This window comes from Sinocyclocheilus anshuiensis, unplaced genomic scaffold, assembly GCF_001515605.1.
Source record: "Sinocyclocheilus anshuiensis isolate Anshui unplaced genomic scaffold, SAMN03320099.WGS_v1.1 scaffold718, whole genome shotgun sequence".
NCBI lineage: Eukaryota > Metazoa > Chordata > Actinopteri > Cypriniformes > Cyprinidae > Sinocyclocheilus > Sinocyclocheilus anshuiensis.
The window spans coordinates 78185-94039 of NW_015546102.1; the positions used below are offsets into that span (position 1 = coordinate 78185).

Consider the following 15855-nt stretch of genomic DNA (forward strand, 5'->3'; position numbering starts at 1 on the left):
AGACACTAGAGCTAAGGCCTTAGAAGGCCATCTGCATGCAGCCAGGGCTGAGGTCCAAACCCTGACTCAGCAATTCTGCAACATTAAAGATAAGCTTGATACAGTTCAGAAAGAACTGAAACAGTCCTACAGACTGCGCATGGACTCAAGTAAAAGTCACCCTGCTGCACGTCACACTGCCAGCAGTGCAAACCCCCTCACCCCTGTACACAGATACAAAACCTTCAAGCCTTCTGCTTGACACTTCACAAGTCAGTTTCCTGAAAACCTCTGCAGCCACAGAAGGAAAAGAATCAATTCAGACAAACTCTGAAATGACAAATAGGGTGACACTCAAAGACCTCAACCGAATGGCCAGACACATCCCTGCATTCACACCAGAACTTGCAGGAGACCATGACGTCCATGCTTACGTGCGAGTTATTGACTTTCACCTGCAGTCTTGGACCAGTGTAAACCACCAAGATAGACTCTATCTGCTCTGGATCACCTCTAGCCCAGAGGTGCAACGCTTCCTGGCCCGATAACAGGACACATCCAATCGGACTACCAGCAGCTTAAACAAGCCATCATAAAGGAATTCTCAGACCCAGAGTCTGAACACGGACTAATTGCTGCCCTAGCCGCCAAACAGGGCCCGTATGAAACTCCACATGCTTACTACCACAGACTTCGACGAGCTTACTTCGGAGCTCGCAATGAACCTGGGATGGAGGAGGACACCAACTTCAAGAGCCTTTTCTTCTGAAACCTCCACCCTATTTTAAGTCACCATTTAGGCGTTATGGCCTGCTACACAATGCCTATTCAACAACTGCATGACCTGACACAGAAGGCCTTTAACAAGCACAAGGCCTCCACCAAAAGTTTTTGCAAGACCCCACCGATTCTGAACTTTACAAGCCAGAATCCAAAGCGGGCACCAGAAGGCACCCAGCATTGCCACAATGCAAGGCCCTTCTACAGTGAGCCACTCGCCAGCAGAGGACAGAGCAGTCACCATGGCAACCGACCCAGGTTCCAGACCAACCACTGGCAGAAGCCATGGAAAAAGCCGTCCTCACCCTGCGAACACCACGGTATGTCCAACAGCAGTCAACCACAACATCCTCCTCAACACCCTTCACACAGGTGCCAAACGGAGGCTGCACAAGGACAGCTGGACTTGACTACTTCTGCGTTACAAGAGCTGCTGACAAAAGAGCTCCTTGAACAAAACTCAACTAAAGAGTACTGGGAAGGACAAACTTCTGACTCCTTGCCTGACGCAACACAGCATCAGACCCCTCCAAGGGAGGAGCATCCCTTAAAACCAGTCGACACCCCAAAAGCAGACAGACAACGTTGGATGGAGCAACGGACCCACATGCCCAACAGCGAAACCTCTACCAACACAACTCAGGCAAGCTCAAGTCGGTGCTACCACAAGAGCAAAGTGACACCGCAAACATCAGACTTCTGGTGACGATCGAGCAGAAAAGAGGCTAACCACCTGCTGCCCTCCTTGCCACCATCACTAGGTCAGTCAGAAACTCTCTTCACACTACAAAATCTCCATAACAAAACGACCATCTTACCCAGACCAACTCACTTCAGGATGACAGGTGACACAGCCTCGACACCTGCTGCATAAACTCGAGGACCCACACCTTGCTACAGCTTACATCACCACAGCACACCAACTGACAGCATCCACCATGGCACCACAACCACTCAAAGAGGCAACCAACAGCCCGAGAACCATCACTGTCTCCCAGCCATGAGTGGCAGGTGCGTGTCTGATTGTTCTGCACCTTTGCAGTCGCTCGCTGTTGTCTATTGTACGGACAACAACATTCGAAGGGGGGGAATTATATAGCATTTGGACCAATCAGACACACAATTTTTCATTAGATTTAACAAATCAATTATTCATTAGATTAACAAATAATCACAGACCCCTCACCCAATAAACATACTGGGTGCCAGCATGTCTGTGAACGACCTCAGGCCCCTGGTTACCATGGCAACCAGGACACCTCAGCCAGACCAGATAAACTTTACGACTCATGTCGAGAGTTCTCCCTCTCACCATCTTTCAACCATAGGAAAATATAATGCCCATAAAAATGGACTCTTCTCTAATTAATTCATATAAAAACCTTTCTTTGAATGAACACACTTATCCTTCAGGTTCCATTGTGTATGTTATTACTGTTCTTGTATATTATCTTTTGTGTTGTATACTGTTTTATGCTACTACTCGTTCATGTAATCTTACCTATACCATGTTTAGTATCTATGAATTTGTCTTCTGATGATCTAAACGAGAGTGTATATTATATGTTGGTACATAGGCAACATATTAGTGTTCTACGAATCTTTAGTAATTTTTGCATCAACAACCAGTCAAATGACATATGCAAATTACCATGCTCTCAGACAAAGGGTCATAAAACCCCCCAATATTTCCAACCTCCCGCCTGGAAATTCAGCCTTTCTCATTGGTCAAGCCCATCCTGAGAGGCGTGACTCTTCCCAGACTTTAAAGGGCTCATGCACAGTTCTGCCCTCAGTCTTCTGCTGAATCTTCTGATTGCTGCCCGTGTGGAGAGCCAACATATCGCCCAGAGAGTCTGCCATTCTGTTACTTTCTGAGAAGATGAGGATGTGAGCTAGAACTCTCCTGCAACCCTCAAGTCTGCGCCAGGTTTCGGCCTTGTCTTTACATTCACCAACGATCCTTGGATCTCAGCTGATGTCTCTCTTAGCTCTTCATCACCTTCATCTGGGAGAAAACTCTCCCGACCACCACAGAGTCAGAATAATATCTTTTTGGAGTTCACTCTTCAAACCCGGAAGAACGGGATCGCGACTCCAACACCACCGAACCTCCAAACCATCAAGACTTTCATCTGAGAATGCATCCGGACGCTCGTTCAAGGCCAAGGCAATGCAAGTATCGTACATTTAACTAAACGAAACAGAGGTTTAGGATAAGCTGTAGACCCCGTTATAAAACAGCGCTGATGGTTTCACTGGTGGTTAACTGACTAATTTTCCATAACCGCATTCTCTGGTTTCTCTAACGGTTTCAGTCATCCACTTCCATTAATTATAATTAATTGTAATTATTTATATACATTTCCCTTCTGAGCTAATTTGCTAATTTGTCAATAACATGGTGGTTTGCTATGTGACGGGGACACTATACTGACAAAAAGCACCGTCCTTCGGATGAGATGTTAAACCGAGGTCCTGACTCTCTGTGGTCATTAAAAATCCCATGGCACTTCTCGTAAAGTGTAGGGGTGTAACCCCAGTGTCCTGGCCAAATTGTCCCCCTGGCCTTTGTTAATCATGGCCTCCTAATAATCCCCAACCACTTGATTGGCTCTATGACTTTCTCTTCTCTCTTATGGCAGGACAGCTTACTTATAATACAGCTATCTGGAGTTGGCTGTGTTTTAGAGTCCCTTCTTAGAAACATAGCTATTTGAGGATAGCTATGTGCTAGCTTGGTGATTGCTCCCCTTCTTAGGGTTTTAAGTAGCAGTCTCTTGAGCCCTTGTCTGGACAGTGCTGTCTCCCCTTTTAGGGCTTTAAGCAGACAGCCCATTGCTGGTGGTCTTGGCGGTTTCAGTAGGTCCCCTTTTCTAGTAACCCCTTCCTAGGTATATAGCCATCCAAGAATAAGCTATGCACTAGCCTGGTGATTGCTCCCCTACCTAGGCTTTCTAAGTAGCAGTCTCCTTGAGCCTTGCCAGGATAGTAAAGTCAAGTAAAGTCACCTTTATTTGTATAGCGCTTTTAACAATACAGATTGTGTCAAAGCAGTTCATCATTGAATTCGGTGATGTCATCATCCAGCTTAGCTCAGTTCAAATAGTATCTGTGCAAACTAAGCAAACCAGAGGCGACAGCAGCAAGGAACCAAAACTCCATCAGTGACAGAAATGGAGAAAAGAAACCTTGGGAGAAACCAGGCTCAGTCGGGAGGCCAGTTCTCCTCTGGCCAGATGAACCAGCAGTTTGTTCCATGCTGCAGCAAAGTCAGATCGTGCAGAGGACTCATATGGTTGTCATTGTCCCGATGGTGTCTAGGTGACAAGGTCTTCACTGCAGATCTGTCTCTGGGGCTCATTTGTCCTGATCTCCGCTGATATTCAGGGCTGTAGAGGTCATCTCTAGGTCCTGATCCACCATCTGGGCTGGATACGGACTGGATCCGGGTGACTGCAGTGACCATCTGATCTGGATACAGACTGGATCTGGTGGCTACGTTGTACTCAGAATAAGAAAGAAACAGACTAATATTAGCGTAGATGCCATTCTTCTTACGATGTAACAACTACATCGGGTGTTGTGGGAAGTGTTCCCGGTTCTGGTTGACCTAATTAATGCAGCCTAACAATCCTTTAACCGATTTGAATATTAGAAATGTGTTATGTGTAAGCAAGGTTAAAGAGGATAGGCTAAAGAGGATAGTAAGCAGATAGCCCACACTCTGTGGTCCAGGCAGTTTTGTGGGAAGTTTTTACTAGATAGCTATCCTAGGCTAGCTAGGTATTAATCCATTGTTGGTCTGTGAGACTTTTAATAACACCCTTAAAACATAGCTGTCTGAGGATTGCTGTTTTTTAGCTCAGCAGCTCTTCCCTTTCTTGGGCCTTTAATTAGCGATCTCCTTGAGCTCCTACCTAGAGGCTTTCTAGTTTAGCCTCTTCAGTGGTCTTGTGTATCCAGGCTAGTATTGCTCACATGGCATAGCTATCTGAGGATAGATATACTCTTAACTTGGTTTGGATGTCCCTCCTCATCTGGAGATTGGGCTCCCCATTTCTGCCAAGTTATGTGAGCGGCCTGGGGCATCAGTGGCTTGGCCCCTTTCTGAGGAAAGGTTAGGTGTATGTCACCACCTTGGTCTCTCACCAGGTGGATGTGGCATGCGCCTCGGCATGGCATAGTTGGCATTTTGTTCCCCAAAGTGTGCGCTAGAGGATGCAGCATGAGTTCCCTAGAAGGGTAATGCCTCAGGTTACGCATGTAACCATGGTTCACCGAAAGGGAACAAGATGCTGCGTCCCCTTGCCATGCCTTCGGGCCTGCCTGTTACATGTCTCCTTCAGACAACTAAGTTGGTGATGTCTTCAGCGGGACCCCTTTTATACTTCCTGGTGCCCGCTCATGATGTCACGGGCTACATGGAACAATAGGATTGGAGTTTTTTCACACGTGCTTCAGACACCGCTCATGCTGGCAGCATTCCCCAAAGTGTACACAGCGTCTCGTTCCCTCTCTGGGAACCATGGTTACATGCGTAACCCAAGACGTTTTTCCTTGAAGATAAAATTTATTTTAATCTTGTGTTTTTAGGTAGGCATTGCAGCGTGTCAGATCGCACGAGCATTTGGCCTTAAAGTTCTGGGTACAGCAGGGACATCTGAGGGTATGCAGCTGGTGCTCAGCAATGGAGCTCATCTTGCATTCAGCCACAGAGAAAAAGACTATTTGGATAAAATTAAGGTTTAACTCTTTCTTACTAAGTTTTATGACTTTTTTTTACATTTTGCTCTACCGCTCAAGATTTTGGAGTCAAAGTTTTTTTTTGTTAGTTTTTTTTGGGGTTAATGCATTAACTAAAAGGAACTAACAATGTTCAATATCATTTTTATAGTGTTTATTACCTTTGTTAACATTAGTTAATAAAAATCTCATTGTTAAAGGGTTAGTTCACCCAAGAATGTAGATTCTGTCATTAATTACTCACCCTCATGTCGTTCCAAACCCATAAGACCTTCGTTCATCTTCGGAACACAAATTAAGATATTCTTGATAAAATCTGAGAGCTCTTTGATCCTCCGTAGACAGCAATGCAACTGCAATGTTCCTAGGTCCAGAAACGTAACAAGGACATTGGTAAAATAGTCCATGTGACATCAGTGTTTCAACTGTAATTTTACGAAGCTACGAGAATACGTTTTGTGCGCAAAGAAAACAATAATAACATAATTTATTCAATTCTTCACCCTGAGTTACCGTCTTCCACCATTTTGGAGAGTATCCACTGAACTTCATGATGAACGAAGGTCTTACAGGTTTGGAACGACATGAGGTTGAGTAATTAATGACAGAATTTTCATTTTTGGGTGAGCTAACCCTTTAAGTATTACTGTTTTTTATGTTTTTGAAATAAGTGTTTTATGGTCACTAAAGCTGAGTTAGTTTTATGAAATATATATTATTGCAATTAAATAATAATAATAATAACAAATAAATATATAAATGTTTACGTAGTGTATACAGTAAATAAATATATAAATGTATAAAAATAATTGTGAAATATGTTAAACTAACTTCAAATGTGGAGAGTACAGATAAAGAAGGGCCAAGAAATTAACACATAAATTAAAAAAATAAAAACAAATATAGGGTAAAAACTCGTCATGGTATGGTCATACCACACCACATAATGTAGATTATAATATAACAATATGGGGTCCAAATGCAGTGCAAAACATCCGTTGTGGAGTGAATAATACACACAAGTAACTCCAAAAGAGTAATCTTATCATTTTATTCCAGCCATAAGAGGATAACATTTTTATTAATAAAAGAGACCCTCAAAAAGGTCATGTAACCGACACATACAGTATCTCACAGAAGTGAGTACACCCCTCACATTTTTGTAAATATTTTATTATATCTTTTCATGTGACAACACTGAAGAAATGACACTTTGCTACAATGTAAAGTAGTGAGTGTACAGCTTGTATAACAGTGTAAATTTGCTGTCCCCTCAAAATAACTAAAATGTGAGGGGTGTACTCACTTCTGTGAGATACTGTACCAAGAGTGAGCCAGAGGTTAACGCCAGAATCTGTAATGCTCAAAAACTCTAGCAAGCCAAGCTTTATGAGTGTATTATTACAATAATTATTATTTGATTGATTTTCTATTTGAATATGAACTTGGCAAAAAAGTCCCTTTTCAGGATAGCCTACTGTATTTTAAAGATAATTTAGTAAAATCCAAATAGCTTTACAGATCTTTATTTGATCTCTATATGTTTGATTTCTAAATGTTTAAACAATGTTTTCCATGCTTTTTTGGTGATCCATAAACACTTATAGCACATGCACCTGTGGAACAGTCCTTAATACACTAACAGTTTACAGGCAGAAGAAAATAAATGTCACCGTTCCAATAACTATAGGACATCAGAGACTTTTCTATTGATTCTGAAAAAAACACCAGAAGAAAGATGTCCAGTGTTTCTGCTTACCTGTGTTAACATGCTGTAGTCCTTCTTCAGGGAAGCATGAGGATTACAGATGTGGCCAGAGCAATAAACTGCAATGTTCATAATATATAACACCTAAGACAGTGCTACAGGAAAGAAAACTGATCATCCCTATAATTCCAGACCACATTTGACCATATGTACCCCATTGTGTTTGAGAACTTGCAAGTGCGCTGGTGGATAAATGCAGTAACATCTCACAGCAAGAACTGGCAAATCTTTCTAAAGCCCGATTCGGACGGTAATTGTTTCTAATGTGGACGTTTGTAAAAAGAAATGTACGTGGCACCTCAGTGATAAAACAATATTCGGATGGCACTTTATTCACAGTGGAGAAGCGAGTTCTGTGATATGAACCCGGGAACGCACTGCTCACGTCACGTGGCCAGTAACATGATTGTCTGCTGAATTCTAAAATGAATTTTATTTACAAATTTTACTTATTATTGTGTAAAATGTATTGAAAAATATGAATGTTTCAAGCATATTTTATAATATACAGTTAGGTCCATATATATTTGGACACTGGCACAATTTTCATAATTCCGGCTCTGTTTGCCACCAGAACAGAATTAAAAATAAAACAATCAAAATGAAATTGAAGTGCAGACTTTAAGCTTTAATTCAAGGGGTTGAACAAAAATAAAACATAAAATGCTTAGGAATTACAAGCATTTTTATACACAGTAATTGGACAAATAAATATAATCATAAATAAAAAAAGATTTAATCATTTTTAATATTTTGTTGAGAATCCTTTGCAGGCAATGACTGCCTTAAGTCTGGAACTCATAGACATCACCAGAGACTGGGTTTCCTCCTTTGTTATGCTTTGCCAGGCCTTTACAGCTGACTTCAGTTATTGTCTGTTTGTGGGTCTTTCTGCCTTTAGTTTTGTTTTCAGCAAGTGAAATGCATGCTCAATCGGGTTAAAATCAGGAGATTGACTTGGCCATTGCAGAATATTCCACTTTCTTACCTTAAAAAACTCCTGGGTTGCTTTTGCTGTATGTTTTGTGTCATCGCCATTTGTACTATGAAGCTCTGCCCAATCAACTTTGCTCCATTTGACTGAATCTGGGCAGAGAGTATATCCCTATACACTTTAGAATTCTTCCGGCTGCTTCTGTCCTCTGTCGCGTCATCAATAAACACCAGTAACAAAGGAGCCAATTGAAGCCATGCATGCTCATGCCATCACACTGCTCCACCATGTTTCACAGATGATGTTGTATGCTTTGAATCATGAGCTGTTCATGAACCTTCTCCATACATTTTTTCTTCCCGTCATTCTGGTACAGGTTGATCTTAATTTCGGCCGTCCAAAGAATGCTTTTCCAGAAGTGGTCTGGATTTTTTAGATGTTTTTTGCCAAAGTCTAATCTGGTCTTGATTGCACCTTGTGGTGAACCCTCTTTATTTGCTCTTGTGAAGTGTTCTCTTGATTGTAGACTTTGACAGTGACACGCCTACCTCCTGGAAAGTGTTCTTCACTTGGCTGGATGTTGTGAAAGTGTTTTTCTTTACCATGGAGAGGATTCTCAGATCATCCACCACTGATGTGCTACATGGACGTCCAGGCCTTTTTATGTTGCTGAGCTCACTAGTGTGTTCTTTTTTTCTCCGAATGTATTAAACTGGTGATTTGGCCACTTCTAATGTTCCTGCTATCCCTCTGATGGATTTGTTTTGTTTCTGAAGCCTAACAATTGTCTTTTTCACTTGTATGGAGAGATCCTTTGACCATATGATATGGGTTCACAGCAACAGCTTCCAAATGCAAATGGCACACTTAGAATCAACTCCAGACCTTTCACCTGCTTGATTGATGTAGAAATAACAAAGGAATAGCTCATGCCTGTCCATGAAACAGCTTTTGAGTCAATTGTCTAATTACTTATGGTCCCTTGAAAAAGGGGTGTGGTAAATATTAAAGAGCTGTAATTCCTTAACCTTTCCTCCAATTTTGATGAGAATACCCTCAAATTAAACCTCAGAGTGTGCACTTTAAGGCCACATTCTTTATATAATTGTAACTTGAATATTTTTGGTCAGCAGTTAAAATAACAAAAAATGTGCCTGTGTCCAAATATAAATGGACCTAACTGTATAATCCTATTTATTATTTGATTAATAAATTGACGCGGGTGGTGAAAGATGAACACTGACATTCTAAATTCCGATGGCAATAAAATGACTGATTACCCCCTATAAATGGTGAAAATAACTTGCGTCCCCATGAGAAACAATTACCGTCCGAATAGGGCTTTAGTTCATTAAGATGAGATTCAATGTAGTACTTAAAGCAGCTGGTGGACACACTACATACAGACTGCTACATACTGACTGATACTTTGATATTGACCCCTGCTCTGTTCAGGGACTCATTCCATTTCTGTTAAACAAATGTCTGTAAAAATTGTTATTTATGTCTCTGTTGTTGAATCTTTTTATGTCCATACAAATATTACACGTTAAGAAATTTGATGGGGGAAAAAAACTTTCTTCTTATCAATGCTGAAAACAGTTGCTTAATAATTTTGTGGAAATTGTGATACATTTTTCATGATTCTTTGATGAATAGGAGGACGTTCAAAAGAGCATTTATTTAAAATAGAAATCTGTCAAACATTATAAATGTCTTTACTTTCACTTTTGATCTATTTAATGCATCCTTGCTGAGTACATGTATTAGGGCTGTGCAATTAATCGCATGCGCATAGCGTCAGTAAAGCCGGTTCCGTGATTGGTAGTAAATTGCCATCACCTGCTTTTAGATGGAGCGGCATTTAATACACAGAGCCGTAGTTCATTGACAAGCTAGGCAATATCGCGTTCATAATCGAATGCGATTCATCTGCACTGTATTGCCTAATTGTCAGTGAACTATGGCTCTGTGTAGTAAATGCTGCTCCATCTGAAAGCAGATGATGGAGATTTATTACTAATCACAGAACCGGCTTTACTGACGAGATGCGCATGGCAATCGCATGTGATTAATTAAAATGTATATTTAAAAAAAAAAACTTTCTGACCCCTTTTCTGAAAAACTTTCTGAAATTTTTGAATGGTAGTCTAAGTCACACATTGCACAGTCTAGTCTGACTTTATCATGGATATACTTTATATACCAATAGTTTGTGATTATAAAAATAAAGGTGGCAATTTTTCAGCAATTTTTTTATTTTTCTCCTGTGTTTAGAATGCTACCAGTGGACAAGGCATGAATGTGATCATTGAGATGTTGTCCAACGTCAACCTCAGTAATGATCTTCAGTTGCTTGACTTTGGTGGCAGAGTTATTGTGAGTACCCTGTGTTTGTTTAGCAAGTGTTTTGAACATTTTTGTTTTTATCATATTGTTCTTCCTTTCAGATTGTTGGCTCTAGAGGCCCTATTGAAATCTACCCCAGAGACACCATGATGAAAGAGACCAGCATCATTGGTGTGGCTTTATACAATACAACTAATGTACGGTGGGCTTCCTGACATTACATGTTTAACATTTTCTTGCTTTCTAGAATTTATGCTTGGCATATAATGCATTTATTCATCATCACCTATGACAAATCTTATTTTGCAAAGGATTCATGGTAAGATACAGACAGGTTTTCTTTATCTGTGTCTTTCACAGAAGGAAACATCCGAGTGTGCCGCAGCTCTTTTTGCAGGAATGGAGACAGGCTGGTTGAAACCTGTCATTGGTCCTGAATATACACTTGATAAAGCATCCCAGGCTCATGAAGACATCATCAACAGTCCTGGAGCCAGTGGAAAGATGATTTTGATCATCTGAAATTATGCAGGAAGTAAAAATTCCAATCCAATGCAACATAAATAAACTGTCATTGCATTAAAGGGAGTGTCTTATTTTGTGTTCACAGAAGAAAGAAACTCATACAGGTTTGGAACAAAAATTTTAATTCTGCCATCATTTAGTCAGCCTCATATTGTTCCAACCCTGTATGAATTTCTTTCTTTGCTGAACACAAATTAGCATAGTTTGAAGAATGTGGGTAACCAAACAGTTGATGGTAGCCAAGAATGGGAAAAAAATACTATGGAAATTCAATGGCTACCGTCAACTGTTTTTTGCTACATTCAGCTACATGATATTTTCATGTATGAATCGCATATATGAAACAGACCATAGAGACCTGTTTTGTGGAAATGAAATTAAATAAACAGATAATTTAATCTTCAAGTCAAGTCACCTTTATTTAAATAGCACTATATGCAATATCAATCCAGCTTTAAAGGGATAAACAGGAAAATAATGGTTAAATGATGGTTCAGAGATCAATTCTGCTGTAAAGCAGCTCTGAAAAAACAATAGTGTCAGTTCAGTAGTGATTCAGTTCCATTCAGTTACTGTGTAAAAATCATAGATTATGAAAGTAGTTCAATTCAGCTGTGCAGCTCTGGAGAAAACGATGTTGTCATCCATCTCAGTTCAGTTCTCTTCCAATAATGTCTGTACAGTTGATTAAATAATATTACTCAATGTTATGTGTCCCCAACTAAGCAAGCCAGAGGCAACAGAGGCAAGGAACCCAAACTCCATCAGTAACAGAAATGGATTTTTTTTTAAAACTCAGGCTTAGCTGGCAGGCCAGTTCTCTTCTGGCCAGGCGAACCAACCTGGTGTGGTTTAATTACAGGCTGCATCACAAGTCAGATTGTGGATTGATATCATTCAGAATATTCATCAAATTCCTACTGCTTGAATATTGGGATACTTCACATGGTGAAGGAGTCGAAGCTGGCCACAGGGACTGTGTAGATGACTTGTCAGGTTCTCGTGGTCTTTACTGAGGATCTGTGCCGATAACTATTGTGGCATTGAGGTCTTTACACGGGATTTGTCTCTATGCGCTCGTCTAGGTGTCATGATCTCCACTGACATTCAGGGCCGTTGTGAGCTGTCGTCATGAGGTGCAGGTCTACCATCTGATCTGAATGCAGACTGGATAAGGTAACCCAATAAGGATGAATCAGAGAGACTAATATAAGCATATATTGGGTCTTATGCGAAGTGTTCCCGGTTCCGGTTGACCTAATTTATGCAAGCTAAAGCTGAATGCAAGCTAAATGTGATCATGTGTTATGTGTATGCTAGTTTAAAGAGATGGGTTTTTAATCTATATTTAAACTGACAGTGTCTGCCTCCCGAACATATTCTAGGTATTATCAACTGACCAGAATCTGAGACCATAATATACGTGAGGGGCTATAAAGCGATAAGAGCTCGCTCAAGTACTGGGAGCTACACGATTTACAGCTTTTTAAAGCTGCAGTCTGTTTGAAAACCTGGAATTGCAGTTACTTGCGGAATTATCTAGCTTGCGTGGGTTGTGAGTTGGCTCGGCTCCAGCGTGGATGAATCTAATGTTTTGAGGAGTATGTGTGGCAGTCAGTCACCGCACCGGTGTGAATCCTATACTTAGTAATCACAGATTCTAGCCTTCGTCTTGGAATATATGACCCAAATAAGAACTTTCACCAGATATTGTCATCTGAACAAGTAAGTAACAAGTCTGCCACGTTTGTTCTGACCAACTGAGGAAAAAAGCATTACAATAAATTGTGCTACCAATGGTGATTTAATCTAATGATCGATTAGCTCATATCACATCAAACCGTGCAAATTATTATTATTGTTATACTTTATTCTCAGATTATTAATGTTAACACCATCAGCATTGCATGACTATGAGTATAGTGTGTGTGTAGATTTCAATGTCTGTACAGTCTAATCTCTAATTGTCATACCATTCGAATTTCATACCAAGAAATTCTTTTAACCCAAAAAGCAAACTATGCTCCCTTCGAACTGGTTGTCTTTAAAATACAAATCTTGTGTAATCCCAGGCTATCTGTAATCAGAAGCCCATTTAAAACTGGAATATAATTTAATTTCATTCATTTGTGTTTCATATAATCCTTTCTGGATTACAATCTGCCATCAAAATTATTTTTTGACATTTAATTATTCTAGCTGCTGTGAGAAAAGGCTAACGATCTGCCACCTGCAGCATCCTCACATGCGATAGCCTAGTAGCCGGGACAACTTCTTTATGTTTACAGACGTGACGTAATGACGCAGCAGCATGCTCGAATTTCCCACGAAAACCTACCCGTACCACTCAAATTAGAAAACATTATTATAAGATAACCGTTGTGAATCAGGCTAAAGTAAGGCGATAGTTTTGAACACTGGCTGGTTATGTACTTGCTCAAATGTTGATTTTGGATCATTTTTAACCAAAAAAAGTAACGGACTGCAGCTTTAAGTAATCAGAAAGATTTTATGTTTTAAAAATATAAAATGCGATGTTCAATAGGGAGCCTAGTGTTGGGTTGTAGTGTTGACAGAACTGGGCTGTTGAGAAGTCTAGCTGCTGCATTTAGTAGTAGGAAATTACTTCTCATCCAATTTTCTATAAATAACATGAATAGTAAATATTAGGCAAACAGAAATTAAAGAGATTGTTCATCAATCATTTGCTCACTCTGAAAGTTGTTCCAAACCTGCATGAGTTCATATCTCTTGCTGAAAACAAAAGAGGATATCTTGAAGAATGTGGGTAATCGAACAGTTGATTGTCTCCATTGACTTCCATAGTATGGAAAAAAGTATATCATTACATAATTTCCATTTTTTGGTAAATTGTCCTTTTAACAGGCCTCAAAATGGTATTTCCATTGTACGCATTACAGATTTGAATAATTAGCAGATGATCAACACAGCATTGTATTGTAATCATTTGACAGCTGATTGTCCATCAGTTTAGGACTGCCTCTGTGTAAAAAAAAAATGGAACAATGTAAATAAGAACTTAGAACTTAAGAAAGTGTCTTTGCGACTGTCAAGCATCAGTGCTGGACACTGTACTACATTTCTGAGATCAGGTAACATGCTGGTTCAACACGTGCCCCATTTGCACTGAGATCACTCACTGAGACACAGCATGACTGTATTACAGTGGAACCATTAAGATTCTAATACTGAGGAAAGGTTTAGAAACTTGTTTGGACCCTCAGCACATGGATACGAGTGTTTGACATTTTGCTGCTCCATGTGTGGTAAGCACAGAGTGTTTGTATGTATTGATTATGTGATAAAAATGTAATTTGCTTAACTGTAAAATGTTTAAAAACTTGGCTTGAATTTAACCCAGGATAGATAGATAGATAGATAGATAGATCGATGTTATTTTTTTAATTATTTATGCATACATCCATTTACTTCTCTCTCTATATATATATGTATGTATTTGTATATCAGGTCAGTAAGATATTTTTTGAAAGAGATTAATAATTTATAAAGGAAGCATTAAATAGACAGTATTAGTGACAGTAAATACTTTTACATTTTTACAAAAAATATATATTTCTAATTTCTATTAATCAAAGAATCCTGAAAAATGTATATATAATATTAATTTATTTTATTTTTGTACTGAGGATTGTCAGTGTTTTGTGTTCAATTTGGCTGTATTATGTCAATTAAGATTTAAAGCAAGACATTTCCTCAAAGAGGAGTTAAATAGTAGCTGTTTGAGATGTGAAACTATTATCAGTCGCTTTCTTATTTTACAGTTACAGTCAAAGAATATGTGGCAGGTGTTGCTAGTGTCCTCACACACTATACAGAAAGCAGAATCACCTCCACAGAAGGAATCAGGTGAAAGATCATGCATGTTTTATAACTTTACCTTCATCATCTGTCTTGGCAGTCAGCATCTCCTGGCAACAGAGGTCAGGGGAGCACAGCATCAGGTGCAGTTGCCAAAACAAAAGAGAGAGAGAAAAAATAATTAGTTATGACCAAGTACTAGTCAGTGAATGTAGATCTGGACTAAAGAACTCTGTTGTACTTTTGTTGACAAGTCCTTGCTTTTTGCTTTGTTTTATATTATTTTGTATAATTGTTGTTGCTTGAAAAAAGCTGATCAAAGGCCATGAACCACATAAGCCATTTTGGAAATCCAACACTATCTGACATCAGTGGTAAATCATGAGAAGTATGTGCATATTGTTGTCTCACAGTGCTGAAAAAAAAACTGTCAGACTAGCATAGGTGAACACTATACTAATGGTTCCTCTCAGGTGTCTGCCTTCTACTGATGGTGATCTCTCAAGTTCAGCTATCATTACTCTGCCCTTCTTCTTGTGTGGTGTGCTCTGAAGATGTCATCATCTGTCATAAACTCTTAAACATTATTGGTAAGTAAATTATTATGTGGTTAAAGAACTTTGTATGTTTGTTTTTAAGATAATTTTAAAAGGATAGTTCACAAAAACAAGAAAAGTTGAAATATTCTTCAAAATATCTTTTGATTTACTCATGAGGGTGAGAAAATGGTGACAGAAATTTCATTTTTGGAGTAAACTATCCCTTTCAGTACACTGAAAACTGTTGGAAGTGCATTTTTAACCCTGACGCCCGTTTCACACCGCACGCGTAAGCAGAGCAGAGGCAGCGCAGAAGCAGCGCGTATGCAGAGCGGGAGCAGCGCGCGCCCATTGTGCTTTCACACTGGCAGCGTTTGTCGCGCAGCTGAATCGTG

At 39.7% G+C, this 15855-nt stretch overlaps 2 protein-coding genes across 4 annotated transcripts in view; both read left to right on the plus strand.

Annotated features, from left to right (window-relative positions):
* Positions 1-11207, plus strand: part of cryz (crystallin, zeta (quinone reductase)) — a 36457-nt gene extending 25250 nt beyond the window's left edge. For 2 of the 3 annotated variants that reach the window (XM_016502207.1, XM_016502208.1), the window contains 4 exons: positions 5356-5505; positions 10485-10586; positions 10658-10753; positions 10917-11207. In XM_016502207.1, the coding sequence (XP_016357693.1) occupies positions 5356-5505; positions 10485-10586; positions 10658-10753; positions 10917-11078 (510 nt within the window). In that variant the 3' untranslated portion in view covers positions 11079-11207. The remainder of the gene's footprint in view (positions 1-5355; positions 5506-10484; positions 10587-10657; positions 10754-10916) is intronic. The other variant, XM_016502210.1, reaches the window with a different exon arrangement.
* A 4095-nt stretch (positions 11208-15302) lies between these two features.
* Positions 15303-15855, plus strand: part of lrrc53 (leucine rich repeat containing 53) — an 8842-nt gene continuing 8289 nt past the window's right edge. Inside the window, exons 1-2 of the mRNA XM_016502161.1 lie at positions 15303-15309; positions 15395-15511. Of these exons, the coding sequence (XP_016357647.1) occupies positions 15303-15309; positions 15395-15511 (124 nt within the window). The remainder of the gene's footprint in view (positions 15310-15394; positions 15512-15855) is intronic.